General features: G+C 46.2%; 1 protein-coding gene across 19 annotated transcripts in view; it reads right to left on the bottom strand.

Moving 5' to 3' along the window:
• Positions 1-17,621, bottom strand: part of MAGI1 (membrane associated guanylate kinase, WW and PDZ domain containing 1) — a 644,617-nt gene extending 626,996 nt beyond the window's left edge. For all 19 annotated transcript variants that reach the window (XM_047747236.1, XM_047747238.1, XM_047747240.1 and 16 more), the window contains exon 1: positions 16,669-17,621. In XM_047747236.1, coding sequence (XP_047603192.1) covers positions 16,669-16,981 — 313 coding nt within the window. In that variant the 5' untranslated portion in view covers positions 16,982-17,621. The remainder of the gene's footprint in view (positions 1-16,668) is intronic.
• Between the last annotated feature and the right edge of the window lie 2,217 nt (positions 17,622-19,838).

The raw sequence follows: 19,838 nt of genomic DNA, 5'->3' as shown, positions 1-19,838 counted from the left end.
AAATCAGCACAGTGCCATACAATGAGGTTAAGAAGAATGTCATCAGTAAACACAGTGACCCAAGTCATCAAGGGACACTTCAAAACTACTTATCCCAAGCTTCCACATTTAACAAGCGTCAACCCAAATTGTCACTCTGGCCTCTTCCTCTTGGAGCAGCTGGATGTGACAACAAAGCCCCATGACTGTCCTCACCACTTGTAACAGGATCGTCTCCTGCGCCATTCCATCTGGTAGACACTAGCCACAACTGAGGGTTAGATTTAAATCAATTACATGTAAAGAAAATTTACATTTTTCATTTTCATTGTGTGGCTAATGAAATGGAACCACATTCACCACGTTACAAGTACACAATCTCCACCAGTGGCTAGTGGATTCAACATTGGGCATTGTGGGGGAAGAACATCTCCATCACTGCGCACATTTCTGCTGGAGAGCGCCATGTTTCTTCCAGAGCTCCTTTTCTATCTCAACGTGGCGGCTGTGGTGCTGGGGAAGAGGTCTCTGTCAATGATCCCACTGCTGCTGGGATCCTGAAGCAAGAAAATGACCTTCCACAACACATATCCACACACCCAGTATTTGCTACTGTAGAAGAACTTTTAGCTCAAAAACTCAATTAGTCTTTCTTTTATTTTTTTTTGAAGATTTTTTTTTTAAATTTATTATTTGACAGAGAGAGACACAGAGAGAGACACAGCGAGAGAGGGAACACAAGCAGGGGGAGTGGGAGAGGGAGAAGCAGGCTTCCCACCAAGCAGGGAGCCCGATGCGGGGCTCGACCCCCACACCCTGGGATCATGACCTGAGCCAAAGGCAGATGCTTAATGACTGAGCCACCCAGGTGCCCCTAATCTTTCTATTCTTTTTTTTTTAAAAGATTTTATTTATTTATTTGACAGATAGAGATCACAAGTAGGCAGAGAGGCAGGCAGAGAGAGAGAGGAGGAAGCAGGCTCCCTGCTGAGCAGAGAGCCCGATGTGGGGCTCCATCCCAGGACCCTGGGACCATGACCTGAGCCAAAGGCAGAGGCTTTAACCCACTGAGCCACCCAGGCGCCCCTAATCTTTCTATTCTTGACTCCCTTCCCCAATCATTGTTCATTCAAGCGTAGAATGGGGTCTATCACTATCATTTATTAGGTAACTGGAATGGAAAAGGCCAATGTTGTAGAGCCAGGAGCCTCCAGCTTGGACTTCCCACAATCAGTCAGAACTTGTTTAAACGCTGTGGATTCACATGGCCCACCCCTGTCCCCCAAAACTCCTCCCCCCACACTCCCCAGGATTCTGACTGCATAGGTCTGGGCTAGAGCCTAGTAATCCCCGCATTTAGTAAACACCTTGGATGATATAAACCAGTGGCCATCCTGTGAACCGTTCTTCAGAGCTGGGGCATCCAGACTCCACTGGGCAGAAAGACATGACTCAGAATCACTAATGAAGTCAAACCCAGATGCCCAGAGCTTGAAAACTCTCCCAGGTAATTCTGATGCATTTTCCATTCACCCAAACTCAATTTGTGGGCCACTGTTGCCAAAGCTGATCATTTTCTCCAAGCAGCTCTGCCTGCAATCTGTTAGCAACCATCAGGTGAATATAAGTGCCTGGTAACAGGTGCACAGGGCTGTAAATTCCACCTCTCACCTCCCCGCCCCCGACAGACTTTTCTTGATGTCTCTTTTCCCTCAGGAATTCAGGCAAAAGGGTGACTCACCAGGTTTTATTAAACCCCCAGGGAGAGGCTCCTTCTACCAAAAAAGACTCCAATAGTAAAAAACAAATATCATTCCCATTAATGCCTTCTTTCCACAAATGTCTTCCTTAGAATTATTTCACGTAGAAGAGCTGGAGCTTCCATTATTTTTAAAGTAACCTCCTACCCTCAAGATGGAGCTCGAACTCACAACCCAGAGACCAAGAGTTGCATGCTCTACTGACCAAGCCAGCCAGGCGTGCCTTGAGCTTACATGTTTAGCTAAACTGTATCAGAGACGGATTCACGTTGCTTAAGAAAGCCAGGGCCTTTCTTCCTTCTGGCAGTATTTTCCCACAGACTTAGACAGAAATAGGCAATGGCTACATGAATTTTTCCTTTACTGGGCATCCTCTCTCTCTGACTTCTCTTATAAATAATGATATATATATACATAGATAATATTGAAATAACACTCTTGTACTTCTCATCTACACTGTGGAGGTGCCCACCTGAGGCTGGGCACTTAAGGTACCATACAGTATGGCTAGAGACCCTTCTTCCCTTTATCAAAGACCAAAGCTCAGGAATCTTGTCAAGGATCACCCAGCCTAAAACACCATGGACTAATAGCTTTTCCAAGTACATCCTAATCTTGAGCATTTTAAAGTAGAAAGGAACCCAAATTTCATGCCAACTCGCGGGACTTCTGGGTGCCCCAAAAGTTGTTATCATAACAAAGGAAGTAGATCAGGACATAGAGTCTCAAGATGAAAACTCTTTAATTCTGTCTCACATCCCAAGTCCTGGATTATGTACATAGAGAATATACCATGTATGATTTAAATTCCTAGACGGTCTATTAGAATGTTCTTATTCTGGGGGCCCCTGGGTGGCTCAGTCAGTTAGGCATCTGCCTTCAGCTCAGGTCATGATCTCCGGGTCCAGGATCAAGCCCGAGTCAGGCTTCCTGCTCAGTGGGGGAGTCTGCTTCTCTCTCTCTCTCAAATAAATAAATTTAATTTAATTTAATTAAAAAAAAGAATGTTCTTACTTTGAATCAGGTATGGAGATATGGAGAGAAGGACGGGGACAAGGGAAGGAAAGAAAAGAAACACAGTCCAAATTCAAACCTAGCAAAATCTGAACTCCGTCTTGGGCTTTTGCTGCCAACTCTGTAGTTTTCATTTTATAGAGGTTTTCCCCACTTGGTTCCTTGACAGAAAAACTGCACTGACTGAACCTGTAATCTGAATTATCTAAGTCCTCTTCCCCATCCTCGCGCAGCAAACTTGGTGCCTGACATGAATTATTCAAAACAGAAGAAGCCATTTCACAGGTAGAAAAGCAAGAAAGCCCGCTTTCATTTTCCAAAAACAAAATTCTACCATATTATACTGGTGCAGAAGAACAGATACCCACCGGTCATGGAGGTTAATCATGTTCTGAAAGCATCTACGCTTGGAGTAAAGGTCAGGGTCCTGATTTATCCGTACAATATCCAAGAAAGTTGTGTTACTGGAGATTTTCCTGCTATATTTAAAACCTAATGGGGCGCCTGGGTGGCTCAGTGGGTGAAAGCCTCTGCCTTCAGCTCGGGTCATGGTCCCAGGGTCCTGGGATCGAGCCCTGCATCGGGCTCTCTGCTCAGCGGGGAGCCTGCTTCTTCCTCTCTCTCTGCCTGCCTCTCTGCCTACTTGTGATCTCTGTCTGTCTGTCAAATAAATAAATAAAATCTTTAAAAAAAAAAAAAAAACCTAAGAGGTATACCTAAAATTCATTCTTTTTTTTTTTTTAATTTGGAAGGCCACACATTTCACAGTAAAATTATCTCAGAACAGAAAACATATACCATTCCCAGGACTCATTCATAAAAATGTCGTCATCAAGATGCCATTTTGCACCCAGTTCAAAGACTCAGCAGACCAGGACCCTGAGACAAAATACTCCAAGAATTATGATCAGCTGTCAAAATATATCCTCTCCCCAGCTCCTCACAACCAGAATGGGGGAGTTATCACCAGCTGGGCCTCCAGCAGACTACAGGGACAAACTGGACCGCTTCTGGAACTTATTATTCACTTCAACACATATTTATTGACCGTCGCTATAAATTGGTCACTATCCTGGGCTCTGAAAATACAGACAGGAGTAAGAAATAAGATTATGGCTCTTGAACAGATGAAGTGTGAGAGACATCAAGTGAGAGAGACAAACACATAAACAAGGGGCCACAAGCTCACCGCCCAGACCAAATATGGCTCCCAGATATGTTTTGTTGGGTTCATCCATGCTTTTGGAAGAAGCCCGAATCAACATTTTTTAATTGTCAAAGTGCATTTTTTAACAATTCAACCTTCTGGATTCTCTTGAAAATTTGAAAAATCTGGCAACACTGGCCAATGTTCCCCCATGTCAGCAATAGGCTGAAGCAAAGTAGCAACTGCTCCCTCTGAACAAAATGTGTCCTTCCAGTTTACCCCAGACCCCACCAGTCCCTAATGCCCTTTGGAATACTTACTCAGCATTTGCCCTGTAAGTCCTATTATTAAAAAAAAAAAAATCCAGGGCTAGTCAGTATGTGTTATAAGTGAGGTAGATAAAGAAATACAAGACTCTCACAAGCGCCAGGGATACAAATTGATATCCTGAGTCTTAAGAAGATAAATGATACACTCTCTGAGTCTTAAGAAGATAAAAGCCTTAAGAAGATAAAATTCAGGGGCACCTGGGTGGCTCAGTGGGTTAAGCCACTGCCTTCGGCTCAGGTCATGATCTCAGGGTCCTGGGATTGAGCCCCGCATCAGACTCTCTGTTCAACAGGGAGCCTGCTTCCCCCTCTCTCTTTGCCTACTTGTGGTCTCTATCAAATAAATAAATAAAATCTTAATAAAAAAAAAAAAAAGAAGAAGAAGATAAAATTCAGGGGTGTCTGGGTGGCCGAGTCAGATGGGTGTCTGACTCTTGTTTTAGTTCAGGTCATGATCTCGGGGTCATGAGATCGAGTCCCTTGTCAAGCTCCATGCTCAGCACAGAGTCTGCTTGGAAGCCTCTCTCTCTCCTTCTCCCTTGTGCTTCCCCTTGCTCTCTCTCTCTCTCTAATAAATAAAATCTTTGTAATAAATAAATAAGAAGATAAAATTTATGTGAGCCAAGCGTTCTAGACCTCAGTACAAGGAAAATAATCTGAAGAGGTTCAGTAAAGTGTAAGTATAAGGATATTCATCAATTTATTGCATAAAATAGGAAAGGAAAACAACCTACACGTTCCATGTCCATCCTCAAAGCATGGTTGTTATTGCACAACCAGAAACTATTCTACAGCCATTGAAATGACAAAATAGATATATTGGTAGTATAGAAAAATCATCCACGATATACTGTTAGGAACCAAAAAAAAAAAAAAAATCCCACAAAACAGCATATGTCATATTATCCAATCTTCATGAGAAAAAGACTCTCCTAAAAAAACTACTAAAAAAAAAAGAAAGAAAGAAAGAAAAAGTGTGGGGCACCCGGGTGGCTCAGTGGGTTAAGCCTCTGCCTTCGGCTCAGGGCATGGTCTCAGGGTCCTGGGAGGGAGCCCTGCACCTGATTCTCTGCTCAGCGGGGAGCCTGCTTCTCCCCCCTCTCTCTGTCTGCCTCTCTGCCTCCTTGTGATCTCTCTCTCTATCAAAAACTTTTTTTAAATCTTAAAAAAAAAAGTGTGTGTGTGTGTGTGTGTGTGTGTGTGTGTGTGTGCGCGCGCGCGCGTGCGCGCGCATGCGCGCACACGCGCGTGCACGTGAGTGTTTGGATCTAAATACAGTCTGAACGTGTGTTATTTCTCTGAGTGCGATTACAGACAATGTAGATACATTCTCCTTTCATATTCACATCGTTCTGTATTATACACATTGTTTAAATGAAATAAGTAACTTTCACAGGGGGGAGAAAACATGAGCTATGGGAGCACACAGCAACTACAAATGGTGACTGACATTCTTCGAGGTCACAGTAATATTTGAGTTTTTTAAAAGATTAGAAACCAAAATCTAGATGCCAATGCTTGGTTTAAAAAAAAAAAAAAGATCCACATGCTCTAACACCAAGGAAAGTTCTTTTTTAACAACTTGATCTAGAGTTCTGAATTCTTAACCAAGTCACACAGACTTAAACAGGCTGATAGTTGGAGGAGGAAATGAGCATGCTCTCCCCATCAGATGTAAATTCCAACACTTGGCCAAGGATCCAGGTGGTAAAATACTGACTCTATTTAAATCAAGGCGAAGCGATGCCTTCCGTGGCCATATGACGTAAGCAACAGGCTCAATCCCTGCACACATCTGGTCAGAATACAGGCCCTCTAAGACCTTCAACACAATTAATTCAATATTTTCCCCACAGTTCAAAATGCTACAACAACTGGCAGAGAACCATCTTAAATCATCACAGAAAAGTCAGACATATGGCTAAGTATATTTAATATGCCTTAAAAATAAGCCACGGAGTTTCTAGCCAACAAGATCTTAGGCAAGAATTTTTTTTTTTTAATTTAGTTAAAAGTTATGCTTTTACCCTCCAAAGAATTCAATTGAGCAGATATTTCTCAAGCACCTACACAGGGCAGAGACGGCAAATAGAGACAGGGATATTGCCTTCAAGATTTCAAGAAACACATAATCCAGTAGGGGAGACAGACAGGCAAATCAGCAATGACAAGACACTATTGTCTTGAAATCATGACGTGCATGGGGGAGAAAAAGGAGGGCACAGAGGAGGAAGGAAATGACAGTGTTGGTGATGGAGAATAGGGCAAACAGAGGAAGACAAGGAAGTAGAGCCTGACAATACGGAGAGGCTCGTTCTGGGTTCCAGCCCTTTAACACTCTGGGAATTTATTTCTAGGCTTATCCTCAGTGGGGTCACCAAGCATGCTGCACCCTCTCAGGCAGCATCCACAGTGACCCCCACAGTAGAAGGACCTAGGGGCTCCCGGCTACAAAGTCAACACACTCCTAGAACACAAATTTTGGAAACAGGCAGATCTGAACTTGAATCTCACTGGGGTCAGGTGCCTGGGGGTGAGAATAAAGGACGTGACCTCTCCTAGCTCATTTTTCTCACGGCTAAAATGAGAATGACATCATCTACCCAGGCAAAACCCTAACCTGGGTCTCAGCAACCTATCAGAAGATCCATAAATAACAATTATGATTAGTTTACTGCTCCCAATTCAGATTCCCGGTCTCGACCCTGAAGTTATATATTAGACCAGGGTTTCTCAACCTCAGCCTTTGGTGGTTTGGGGATGGATAACTCTCTCCTGGAGAGAGGGGGGCGGTATTGTACACTGTAGGATGTACTGCGGCCTCCCTGGCCTCCACGTGCCAGCAGCACTCCCCCATCCTGAGTTGTAACAACCAAATAGGATTACAGGCAATGCCAAATGTCCCCGAGTGGGCAAAACCACCCTCCATTTTAAATCACTGCTTTAGAGGAACTCACCGATGGTGTCCATTTCTCAACGGAAAATCATCACAGCTGCTATTATGTAGGTATTTTGGTAAGCCCTGCCTATATGCCAAGCAGAGGATTAAGTGTTCCGGGTACATTTTCCCATTTAATCCTCCCAAGCAGCCAATGAGGTAGGCATTACTCTCATTTTCTACTGGGAAAATGGAGTTCTGGCAGGTTAACGTGCCCAGGGTTGCTCAGCTGGAAGTGGCAGAGCCTGGATTTGAACCCACCCAGTCTGACTCCAAACCCTTATAACCCCAAGCCCCACTGCTTCCCTTGCCACCCATGAGGTGGGAGCCCAAATATAGTGCCAGGAAGGTCAGAGGATCTCCGTGTCACGTTCTCCAGGATCATTCTCCTTGGGACTTCCAGGAAGGAGAGAGAGGACTTCTCCGTCCCCTACATCTTCGTACAACCTGGGACCCAATGACAATAATTACAATCAATATGTCACCACTGGGGACAACGTGAGAGAAGTTCCACCTACACGTGGTGAGGTCCAGAGTTTCCTTCTCACTTGTCCGAACTCATCCAACCACAGCTGTTTCAAAAAAAGTGGCATCTGAATCACGCAGAAAAATGAAGCTTTTTTTCTAGACTTTAAAAAGCTCTCCAGGAAACTTATACCACAATTTCTATCTCTCAGGAGACTCTTTCTTCTCTTTGGAGTGCTTTCAAATGAGGAACATTCAGACAATAACAGAAGCCAACATATACTGAGCTACGGGCCAGGCCCCATGCCATGTGGTTTACTTAAGCCTCCTCCTTTTATTCTTCCATCAACTCTAGAAAGTAGGTATCGCTCTTACCCCATTTTCAGATGGGAAAACCCTGGCCCAAAGAGGTGAAGTGTCTTGCCCCGAGTCACCTGGCTAGCAAATTTAAAAATCTGGCTTCTAATCCACACCAGCTTACATCCAAAACCTACACGTGTATAACACATCAATACATGGATATTAGTGGGTTATCTTACTAGCAGTTCTGCCGTCTTGTTAACACCATATAGAACAGTAATTCTGAAACATGGCTTATCACCGGGGCATAATCCCCTTTTAATTGCACCATCAGGCCACTGCCCATAAGAGAGCTTCCAGTCTTGTCTCATGACAGGCTGAAAGTTTAGTCTTATTGTGGAAAACAGAACTGTGTCCCATTAAAGGTGCACACAAATGCCTCCGATGGCAATCACGGTGGGGTGGACACCTGAGCGGGGAAAATGTCATTCTCTTCTGTAATTCTTTCTCATGGCAATGGAGGTAGGAACAGAAAAAGTCTCTACACACAGCAGGCAGTGCCCAGAAGAACTTCTCACAGCCCATTTGAGGGTGAGAGAGATTGCAAAGTTCCCTGACACACTCAGGGACTGCCCGAAACCCGTCCCATGAAGACCAGCTGAAACCAGCTGTCAACGCTGCCTTCAAGAAGATTCCTCCATCGACTGGCTAAGCTCTACTCAGCCACACGCACAGACTGCCAATGACAAACCCACATCAAGGTTATTGTGAGCCATCATGAATTACCGACATCTTCAGAGACTTCCAAATACTGGAATTTTCAGAGGCAACCGGGCTCAGGGGAAAGTTATTCCAGTTCTCTGTTTGACAGCAGACGTTCAACAGATGCTCGTGCCATGAGGACACACCAGGCCCCGCTCTCGGTCCTGAGGACGAAGCACCAAACACACCCACAACGTCCCTACCCTCCCAGAGCTTCTCTTCTAGGAGAGACAAAATAAGGATTTTACTTATTTTGAACCAAGCTCCCTGAAATGGAGTGAAATAAAGCAGAGAGAGGCTACAGAGGGTAACAAACAGCAGTGGAGTTACAGCTTCCAACAATGTCATCGAAGAAGGTATCATGGAGAAGGTGACATTTGGGAAAGACTTGAAGTTCAGGACGCAGCAAGCCTTCGAGGTGGGAACTAGCAGATCATGGACCAGAGTCGGGGGATGGCGGGGGGCGGTGAAATGTCATACGCCAGATCATGGGAGGGAGCCTCGTGAGTCACTGTGAGGACATCGGTTTTCACTCTGAGATGAAGACTGAAGAAATGATTATAAGTAATGGATTACTCCACTCTTTAATTACTTAGCCATAAAAAGAGAAGAGTATTATTTAATCATGAAAGACCTTGTTCAAATTCCATCTTTTAATTTTGTGACATGCCTTCAGAAAGGTTAGCATCCAGAACATTCCGGGCTCTACATAGGATACTTTACTACAAAGTAGACATCCATATGATAGGCATGTCCTTGACATCCGTGGGGGTACAGCTGTGGAAACACCAAAACAAATTCACAAGAAATACCATATCAACGCAGACATCCATAAGGGTGCTGCACAGCAAAGCTCTAGTGTTTATGAGGGATTTTTCAAGGTTATAGATCTCGCATAGAAGCTGCATAAAGACAGGCAAGAATGCAGTAACCTCCTTTTTTAGGATGTGAATGTCAGCCCTTAACAAATTTGACAGCCTTTATTCTCAGCGTACACAAAATCAGTATATCCTGTTACACATATATACAGACTCAAGGAAGGGACAACTAACATCAGAGACCGGTGTTTTGCATTAAATAACCATCGTTTATAAAGCAACCTCCTTCATGTAAACCTTTGTGGTAAGGAGATGTCAGAATGTTTTCTCTTATAAACCACTTAATTCCCCTTGGTAGATATCATCAATTCTGCCCTCCTAGACTAGCTGGGTAATGAATGCCAACATATGCAGTGAGCCAACTGTATGCCATTGCATCATAAGGTCAAGTGAATCTATTTTTAAAGAACAAGGCCATTGGCCAAGGGTGGCCACTGGAAACAATGGACAAGTTGGGTTGCCTGTCCTTGCATTATTTTTTCTAAAAGCTGTGGAATGTTCCACAGGGTAACCTACAAATACCCTTTGGAGAGTGGTCTTTCAGCACAAAGAATACAGATTGATTTTGAAAGTTTAAGTTTAAAAAAAAAAAAGGCCTATAAAACACAAAGCTCAATAAGAGCAAAAGAGGACAAAAATCAGACTGTTTTCTGCAGCAAAGATCTGATTGGCTGTTGGCTGGAAAAATTGTATTCAGGGACAATGGTACAAAAAAACAGAGGTAAGGTGTCATTCTTACGGGTGCTGACATAGAGCAGACCCCATATCAACAAAAAAAGGAGAAGCCCCTCACCATCCTGCCTGCTCAGCATCTGAAATTTCCCTTATTAAACTCCAGCAAGTCAACAAGCAGAAATACTTCAATATAATTCATTAAGCCTTGTCGGTCATTTACTTATTTATAGCTCCGTATAAATTATTAGACACAGGGAATCAGCTGATTGGAAGATCTGGTGAAGGGAAAAATGAACGTATTAGGATCCTAAGTCAGAAGAAATAAAAGATGAATGGACAGTAAAGGGGGAAGGATGTAGACAGCCTAGTCTGCACATATCATACGAATGAGAAGCCACAAAGGAAAATCCATTCACGTGTCCAGCAAATGTGAATGAGCACCTAGGATTTGCCAGCTACTGTTTCAGCCCCTGGGAAATAGAGGGGTAAGTAAGTGAGAAAAGCTCCTTGTTTTCACAGACCTTACATTCTAGGGGGAGGAGAGACAGACAAAAAAGAAACAAGGGGTGCACGGTTGGCTCAGCAGGTAGAACATGTGACACTTGATCTGGAGTTGTGAGTTCAAACCCCATGTTGGGTGTAGAGAGTATAAAAAAAAATTAATTAACTTTAAAAAAAGAAGAAACAGAAGATAATTTTAAATTGGGACAAGGCTATGCAGTCACAAAGCAGGATGAGAGGATGGCTTGTAACTCAAGAGCTGTCTTATAGGGAGGTCAGGGGTATGCTGGGAGGAGCTCATACTGGCTCTATAGAATGGATTAAACGTATCTCTTCCCCACTCCAGATATGCTACAGATCTGAGGCTCCCCTCTACCAGAGCAGGTTATTAACCATCTAGCAGCACACTACCATGGGGAGCCCAATGATCTTCTCTCTGAAGGGACACTAAGGAAAAGAATCCGTCTTGTGACTATCTCAGGGGATGAATAAGCAAACAGAGACCATGAAGCAGAATTCATGGGACACCAAGAAAGACAGGCCCCTGTGTTGTAAAATGAGTATGACTGGGACGCCTGGGTGGCTCAGTGAGCAAAGCATCTCCCTTCCACTCAGGTCATGATCCCAGTGTCCTGAGATCAAGCCCTGCATCAGGCTCCCTGCTCCACGGGGAGTCTGCTTCTCCCTCCCTCTCCCCCATCCCCGGGCCCAAATACATAAAAAAAAAAATCTTTAAAAAATAAAATAAAATGAGAATGACTTTGTTACAGAGCTATTGTAATATAGTCCAATGGGTCAAAAATAAACACACATCAGAACAAAACACAAAAAGGCACAAAGAACTCTATTCAATTGTGTGTGGTCATAACACCCTCATTTCAGTGAGGAAAAGGCTCTGGTGGTGGTGGTGTGGTTTCTAAGCTGTGTCTTATTTATTGTCCCTGCTCTGTCTAAAATGTGGGCGGTTTCAGCTTCTGGGCAATTTGCAAAACCACAGACTTCACCTACGAAAATATGTAAGCATGACCTAGGATACCACCACTTTGGGAAACTACAATCACACCATCTTAAGCTTTTGCAGTCGGGGTTACTCATGGAAGTGCAGCATTTTAGGAATGCAAAGGACCTACAGGCCACGGCCATTTTATTCCTGGCATGAAAAAATGAAGAAAGTTCGGCCCAGAGAGGGTGACTTGCCGGAGACGACAGCACTAGCTGGCAAAGCCTATTCTGGAACCCAGGTCAGCTGTGTCAAGGGTCCTTTTCTAAGTGTCAGTCCGTACCTTCAGGCAGTGATTCTCAAAACTGGGCATGCCTTGGAATCACCCCAGGGCCTCTTTAATAATTACTGCCCCACAGGCTCCGCCTCCAGGAGTTTCAGAGTTTGGGAGTCAGCACGGCCTGGGTGGGGTCCAGGAATTCCAGTGTCTGACCAGTCCCAGGTGACGCTCTGGCCACTGGTCTGGGGGCCCTACTCTGAGACATGCGGACCCAGGAATGAGGAGCGGGGGCTTTTGGCATCCAACACAGCTGCCTGTCAGCTTGACTTCTGCCACTTGTATGACTCTTGGAAAGGCTACCCAAATTCTGCAGACCTCAGTTCCGGACACCTGTGTCCAGGGGCGGGGAATAAAAAACAAAATGTCCCTAAAGCACTACTTTCACCTCAGGCCTCCACATTCTAAACCAAGTGCTTAGCTTATATCCCACAGCAAAGTTTCCTTAATCACTTTTTTTCTGTTTCCACATATACTAGGATGGCTACAATTCAAACGACAGACGAGATTAAAGACTGGCAAAAATGCGGAGCAACTGGAATATTTTGGCACCTATATTCACAATAGTGAAAAATGGCAAACAGTCCAAAGCCCAATGACAAGCAAAAATATTTTAAAAACTGGTGTGTGTGTGTATACACACACGTACATACACACATACCTACAACAGAATAGTACTCAACAATAAAGAACAATGAAGGGTGCCTGGCTGACTCTGTTGGCAAAGCACATGACTCTTGATCATGGGGTTGTAAATTTGAGCCTCATGATGGGTAAAGAGATGACTTAAAAATTTTTACATATATAAACTTTAAAAAAAAAAAGAACAATGACACAATATGAAATCTACTAAATATTTTGAGTGTAAAAAGTCAGACACAGGGCGCCTGGGTGGCTCAGTGGGTGAAAGCCTCTGCCTTCGGCTCAGGTCATGATCCCAGGGTCCTCGGATCGAGCACCGCATCAGGCTCTCTGCTCAACGGAGAGCCTGCTTCCCTTCCTCTCTTCTGCCTGCCTCTCTGCCTACTTGTGATCTCTGTCTGTCAAATAAATAAATAAAATCTTAAAAAAAAGGGACGCCTGGGTGGCTCAGTTGGTTGGACGACTGTCTTCGGCTCAGGTCATGATCCCGGGGTTCCAGGATCGAGTCCCACATCGGGCTCCCAGCTCCATGGGGAGTCTGCTTCTCCCTCTGACCTTCTCCTCGCTCATGCTCTCTCTCACTGTCTCTATCTCAAATAAATAAATAAAATCTTAAAAAAAAAAAAAATCTTAAAAAAAAAAGTCAGACACAAAAGAGTACATATGGCATTATTTCATTCATATGATCATCAATAATAGACAAAATTAATCCATAATAAAGGAAATCAGATAGCCTTTGCCTCTGGAGGAGGTGTCCGGAACTGACCGGAAAGGGACAGGAGGAAAATTTCTAGAGTAATGGAAATGTTCTATATCTTGATTTGGGTAAAGATAAAATGAACATATACATTTGTCAAAACTCATCAAACTATATATTAAAGATCCGTGCATTTCACTACAAGTAAATATATATTTACAAAATATAAAGTATATGCTATATTATATATATAATATACAAAATAGCATTTTTTTTTCAAAATAACATATTTTATGTAACATATATGTGTATCTGTAAATTTTCTTAGGCACTTTGTGACAAAAGACGGTTTTCCCCATCTAAAATGAACCAAATTCTAGTGATCCCAGGGTCCTGGGATCAAGCCCTGAGTTGGGCTCCCTGCTCTGCAGGTAGCCTGCTTCTCCCTCTCCCTCTGCCTGCTGCTCCCTATACCCCCCACCCCCACTCATGCTCTCCCTTTCTCTCTCTGTCAAATAAATAAATAAAATCTTAAAATAAAATGAACCAAGTCTAACCTGGTAGATCCATTTAGCTTGGTTCCTTCACGATCCAGTCCTGCTTCATATAATACCATTTGCTACAGACTATTTTAGTCTGTGCATCTTTCCAGGGAGCTGCCATGAAATAGAAACAGCAGAATTTTCTCCCACAAGAAGACCGTGACATTTCCATACCGACAGTACCCAAAGTGCCCTGTGTTCCTGGGAGTGGCTAGCTCAGGGGGCAGGAGACACAAAAGTAACGTTTTCCTTTGCCACACACCCAGGATGAGTTTATCTAATATGATTACAACATAGTAATGAAGACATAGTAAGAGCAATCCTGTCATACAATTTAACTCATATTCTTGCTATAGGGGGAACAGAAGACTGGTGAAATGCTTCCTAGTGCCATGTTTCTATAATGAAGATGTTGGAAGAACTGTGCCCATGTAATTATCCCATAAAATAGTAGCTTTCACACTGCAGTGGATTCCATCTCCATCTTTATGCTCTCCTGAGTAGAAGAAGTAGATTTACACGCACGCACACACCTGCTAGGAACAGTCCTGTGCAGCACACAGAACAGTTCTGGGTGAAGGGAAATAACATTTGGAGACACTACAGTTTCCTTTCCATTCAGAGGTGTCTGATTCCGAACACACTTGATTATCTGACCCACCATCATGAGATACAGTGGCTCTTGGATCTCTGATGACTGGTGGACAGAAGAGGTTCAGGCACACCTGGCATACTGCACATTAAAAACAAGCCCCCATACAGGACCCACTAGACAGATAATAGATGGATAGCTACGCCTGCCTGTCCTTCCGCCAACCGTTTCTCCAAAATACCCCTGTACCGAGACCTGTGGCTGCTCCCATCAAATGCTTTGACAAGGTGTTTCCTCTATAGTTCTATCAAATCCTAACAATCCACGTACTGGCATTGAATTCATAATCCAGGTTCCTAACACCAAAAGCTAGGCTTAGAAATAAATAAATTCAATTTTACACAATAATAGCTCATCTTTATTGGGCACTTACTATGTGGCAGGCCCTGTTTTGCACACTTTCCACTTATTAGCTTATGTAATACCTAAAGGCAAGCCAGGTTACTGATGAGGACATATTCTCAGGAAAAGAAGGTGTTAGACCTCAAGCAAAGCCTGAGGAAATACACAATGAATAAGACACAGTCTCTTGTACGGAAATGAGAAGAGGGGCCTAACTTATATATCAGAGGAAGTAAAAGAACTAAAACATACACATTTAGGGGAGCCCAAAGGAAGAAGGGTTTGTTCAGCGTGGCAGCATGCTGGAGGGCTTCCCGGAAGAGGTGTGCAAGTAGAAGATGAGGACATAAATGGTAGGAACTTTTCTTAAGTGTCAGTGCATCGCTCCTCAAACTACCAAAAGGCCTGACAAAGCTTTCTGCCCCCTCCTCTGTTTCATCTGGAACAGGCCTGTTTCCAAGGATCTGCTCAGCCCAAGCCAGCCCTCCTTTCCTTTAACACATTCCTCCAGCTGCTGCTTGCCCTTCCAGGCCCGCAGGCACATATGGGAACTTTTCACCATGCTCAACATTGCCACTTCCTCTGCTTTCTTGGAGGGGAACCTGTGTCATGGTACTTGGTCGTGCAAGTGATCCTTTAGGGGAATCAACTCCTTCTCTGTTGGACTGATAGAGGGACAGTCCCTTACCTGCACCACACTGAGAGGCAAGAGACTCCCCACCAGCAGCAAAGACGTGGGCACTCCTCTACAGGCTTCTAAGAGAGGAATCTGCCTTTATTCCCTCCCCTAGAAATCAAGCCCTCAAGTCCAGGAGGGTCATCCCCTCACCTCTTCCTCCTCCGCTTGCATTAAGGAGTCAAACCCTCACTTCTGATATTTGTGTGACCTTGGGCAAGTAACTTATCCAATGTCAATGCCGATTTCCCTACCTGCAACCTGGGGTTTATAAAAACAACTCGCTCTCAGAATTGGGAATCAGAACAAAACAGCCAAGGAAAGCATTCAACACAGCTCCTGGCACGTAGTAAGCTCTCAGGGCAGAGTGGCTACCATTATCATTATCAAGGATAACGGTGGTGGTGGTGGTGGAGGCAGCATAAACTTGGGCTTGATTCGCGCTGACAGAAATACTCCTTTCCTTCCCCCCCTCCCCACGCCTGGGGCTGGGCCACACGACCGAGACACGTGCGTCACCCAGCTCTGGGGTGAATGCAGGATCTTCCGGCGGCGGGCACAGGAACCGCAGGGCGGTCGTACCCTAACCCACCTGGAGGGATACCAGGTGAAGCCGATTTCCTGAAGGAGGACGTCAGTAACCACAGAACCCTCTTCTCGTTCATACCCATTCCCCGGGTCTGTGAACGGATAAGTGGCAAAGGAATGCAGCGGCTGCGCTTGCTGCATCACTCCCCAGAAGGGCCCGGAGACCGTCCACTTTGCCACTACCTCAGTTTCCCAACTCTCCTTCCGGCGCAGACGAAGCGGCACTGCACTTGGTGGCTGAGAAAACAGGTTGGCGAACCAGGCCTGGGAAAAGTCTCCCCGCTTCCCGACGCAAATCCAGCCTCCCCTTTCCAACGCAGGTGGGCAAACAACCCACCATCTCTCAACAACTTCGCTAATTTCACCACGACAGGGCGCACGGCCCCAACTTCCCCTCTAAGCTGCGCTCGCAGGAGGAACGCGGGAAACCGAGATGCGGCGGGGGGCACCCCGCAGGCCTCTCCCCGTTTTGCGGGCGCCTCCCGGAGGCGCGTCCCGTCTTACCTTGTCTGACGGCTTTGAAGGTGACGGCCTCCTTGCAGCTGTCGATGACTCCCAACACGTCATAGCGGGGCAAGCCGGACACCCGGATCCCCTGCACCTCCAGAAGCAGCTCCCCTTCGCCCAGCCGAGGGCCCTCGCTGCCGCCGGGAAGCCCCGCCGCTTCGGCCGCGGCCACCGCTCCAACATACGGAAACTCCCCATTCTCCGCGCCCCCCAGCACCGTCACCCCCAGCTCACCCTGGGGTCCCCGCTTCACGGTGCATTCGTGAACCTTGCTAGTCCAGTGGTTCTTCTTCTGGATCACTCTCGACATGATGGGTTACACCCCTCCTCGCCCCCAACACAAAAAATAATAATGCAATGAGAGACAGGTGCCCCCCACAGCACAAGTCCCCAAGCCCCCGCTGGTTCATGGGAGAGACATCTCCCCCAAAATAACGCAACGGGAGAGAGAAACTTGGCAGCCTCGCTCCCCTGCACACACTCGCGCACTCAAGCCATCATAAAACAAACTTTCCGGGCTTCCCCCGCGAGCCCTGCACAGGCGCCCGCGAGCTTTGTTTGCATTCCGGTGCTTCTCGGTCCACGTTCCGGCGCCCGATCGTTCTCTCCCGGACCAGAGTCCACTCTGCGCCGCTTGGGTTTTTTTTTGTTTTTTTTTTTTTCCCTCCCTTCCTTCCTTTCTTGCCTCTTAGAAATGCGGTGTCTCCTCTTTGCCTCCCGCCTGGCTCGCCTTTCCTCGCTGGCGGGCTGTTCCTGAGGGTGAGGGAAGCCCTTCCAGCCAGTTGCTGGGAGCCCTGGAGACGCGGTTGCCGAGCGGGGTGTTGGGGGGGACAGGAGGGAAGTGCCTGCGGCCCCTTTAAGCAGATACAAAGGCTCAGCTTGTTTTGTTACAGTTCATTCTATTCCGCGCCGCCGAGCGCAGCGGCCGGCGAGAGGAGACGCGCGCGCATGCGCCCCGCGGCCGCCTGCCGGCCGGCCCGCCCCACCTCTCCTTCCCGAAGGGAGAGATTCCAGTGTGCTTCCCGTTGGGTCCTAAAACCGATCCTCCAAAAGGAGATTTAGTCCCCTCTACGCCCCCCCTCTTATTCCTCCTTTTCTTTCCTTGCCCTCGAGTCAGCTAATCACTTCAGGGTAGGGGCATGTGCACGTGTTTTACCCCGACTGTTTGCAACTTTTGAAATACGGTCAGTCTGGCTTTGGCATTTTAAAATCATTTCAAACAGGTGGGGGTTGGGGAGGCTCACACACTCACCCTCGCGCTCACACTCACGCACACACGCACGCACTCACGCAGGCCTAAGCCTCCTCACCGCCCTCGGCCAGTGGCTGGCCACGCTGTCGGTCACCCTCCCGGGCTTGTCCATCCCCGCCCCCACACCCCGCGGTACTTCCCTCTAGTACCCCAGAGGTGGACCCGACCTGGAGGCGCGCTCCTGTCCCTTGCCTGCCTGCGCCCACGGATTCGGGTCCTGGAGCTGGGACTGCCAGTGTCTCTGTGACGCTGGGTCCCCTGGCCCTCTACCTGGGATCCCTGTGAACTTTGGGGACCCCCCTAAACTTTGGAGCCAACTTTTTAGGACACAGGGAAGACTATAGGCACGGGAAAGTAGCCAAATGGCTGGAGGGGGTTCAAGCCTTCAACCTAAAAGGGACCTAGATTTTTGACTTTCTTTCAGCAAAGACTTCTGGAGCCAGTCATCTGTCCCAGGCTCAAGTTCCTGACTGAGCCGAGAATCCTTCGGACCCGCCCCGGGACGACGAGATTAAGATCACCCACTGGTCTGCGATCTGCACCCCAGTCCAGGCGCCCGGGCGGGGGTGGGGGGGAAGGCATCCCCTGGTCTGGGATCTGCACCCGAGTCCAGGCGCCCGCGGGGGCGGGGCCAAGGCAGCCACCTCTCGGAATTCATAGCCTGGGGATCAGTGCCGCCCTGGGGTGCCAGCCGAGCGAGTGTCTATCCCCGCTAGGTTTGGGAATGAGCTCGGGGGCTACCTCCAGAAATAATACCCTGCATTGGGAAGGCTGCCCTCCCCAAAGAGCCTCCAAATCGAGAGTCTCCTAAGCAATCTTTTTTCCTCAGTGATTATAACATGTATGTTCGTCTTTGGTCACAGAAAAGATTCCAAGCGCTAAACAAGGGAGGGAGGGGACTCAGAAAGGGTGGGATGCTACGGTGGTCAGTGGTCGATGGTCGTCTGGGTTGAGAGCCAGCCTATGGTGTAAGTTCCCACGAGTCCAATCTCTTTGTGACCTTGAGCAAGCTCCTTGACCCCTCAGAGCCCTCCTTTCTCCCCTGCTAAGTAAGCATAACACTACCTTACAAGGTTTTTGGGAGTATTACATAGGACACTTGTAAAGTGCCCAGCTTGTAAAGTGAATACTTGTAAAGTGCCATATAATAAAAACTTACATTAGTAGTAGTAGTATTTGGAAAAACAATTAGGAAATCATTTGGGGTCTCATATTAGATGATGATGATAAGTACTCCTCTTTTACCTAAAGCTTAAAATATATAGGCACACATTAAATGTTTTGGAAATACTGTTTGTAGGGCGCTATTCTAAGCTAATAAAAATAAAGGAAGAATGTTGATGCCTCTCTCTGGGGATATTCAGAACTGAAAATCCCATTGCCTAGTATTTATGAAAGAAGGAAGTGGCCAATTTTTCCTGGCTCTTTTTAGTGAGAGAAACTTCATCTCCACTCTCTTTTCAAAGAAGCAATCAGTTTGTCTCAAACTTAACTGAATCAAAATGAGTGGGAGTTTTAAAGCTTTATTCCCAAGCCCAATTACAGATCCATCCAATCAGAATCTCAGGAACGGGCTCTCTCCTCTGGACTTTTAAGATCCCCCTGCCCTGGTCTTGGTACACAACACTGAGGACCACAGGTCTAGCCTCTTGATTCCTGAGCATTTTTTTTTTTTAAGATTATTTATTTATTTATTTGACAGACAGAGATCACAAGTAGGCAGAGAGGCAGGCAGAGAGAGAGAGAGAAGATGAAGCAGGCTCCCTGCGGAGCAGACAGCCCGACGTGGGGCTCGATCCCAGGACCCTGGGATCATGACCTGGGCCGAAGGCAGAGGCTTTAACCCACTGAGCCACCGAGGCGCCCCATTCCTGAGCATTTTTAAAACACAGAATCTTTTGGAGAATAAACCTAT

This window comes from Lutra lutra, chromosome 1 (genome assembly GCF_902655055.1).
Source record: "Lutra lutra chromosome 1, mLutLut1.2, whole genome shotgun sequence".
Classification (NCBI taxonomy): Eukaryota; Metazoa; Chordata; class Mammalia; order Carnivora; family Mustelidae; genus Lutra; species Lutra lutra.
The sequence above is the reverse complement of the archived record's forward strand: the minus strand, read 5'-3'. Positions and strand labels throughout refer to the sequence as shown.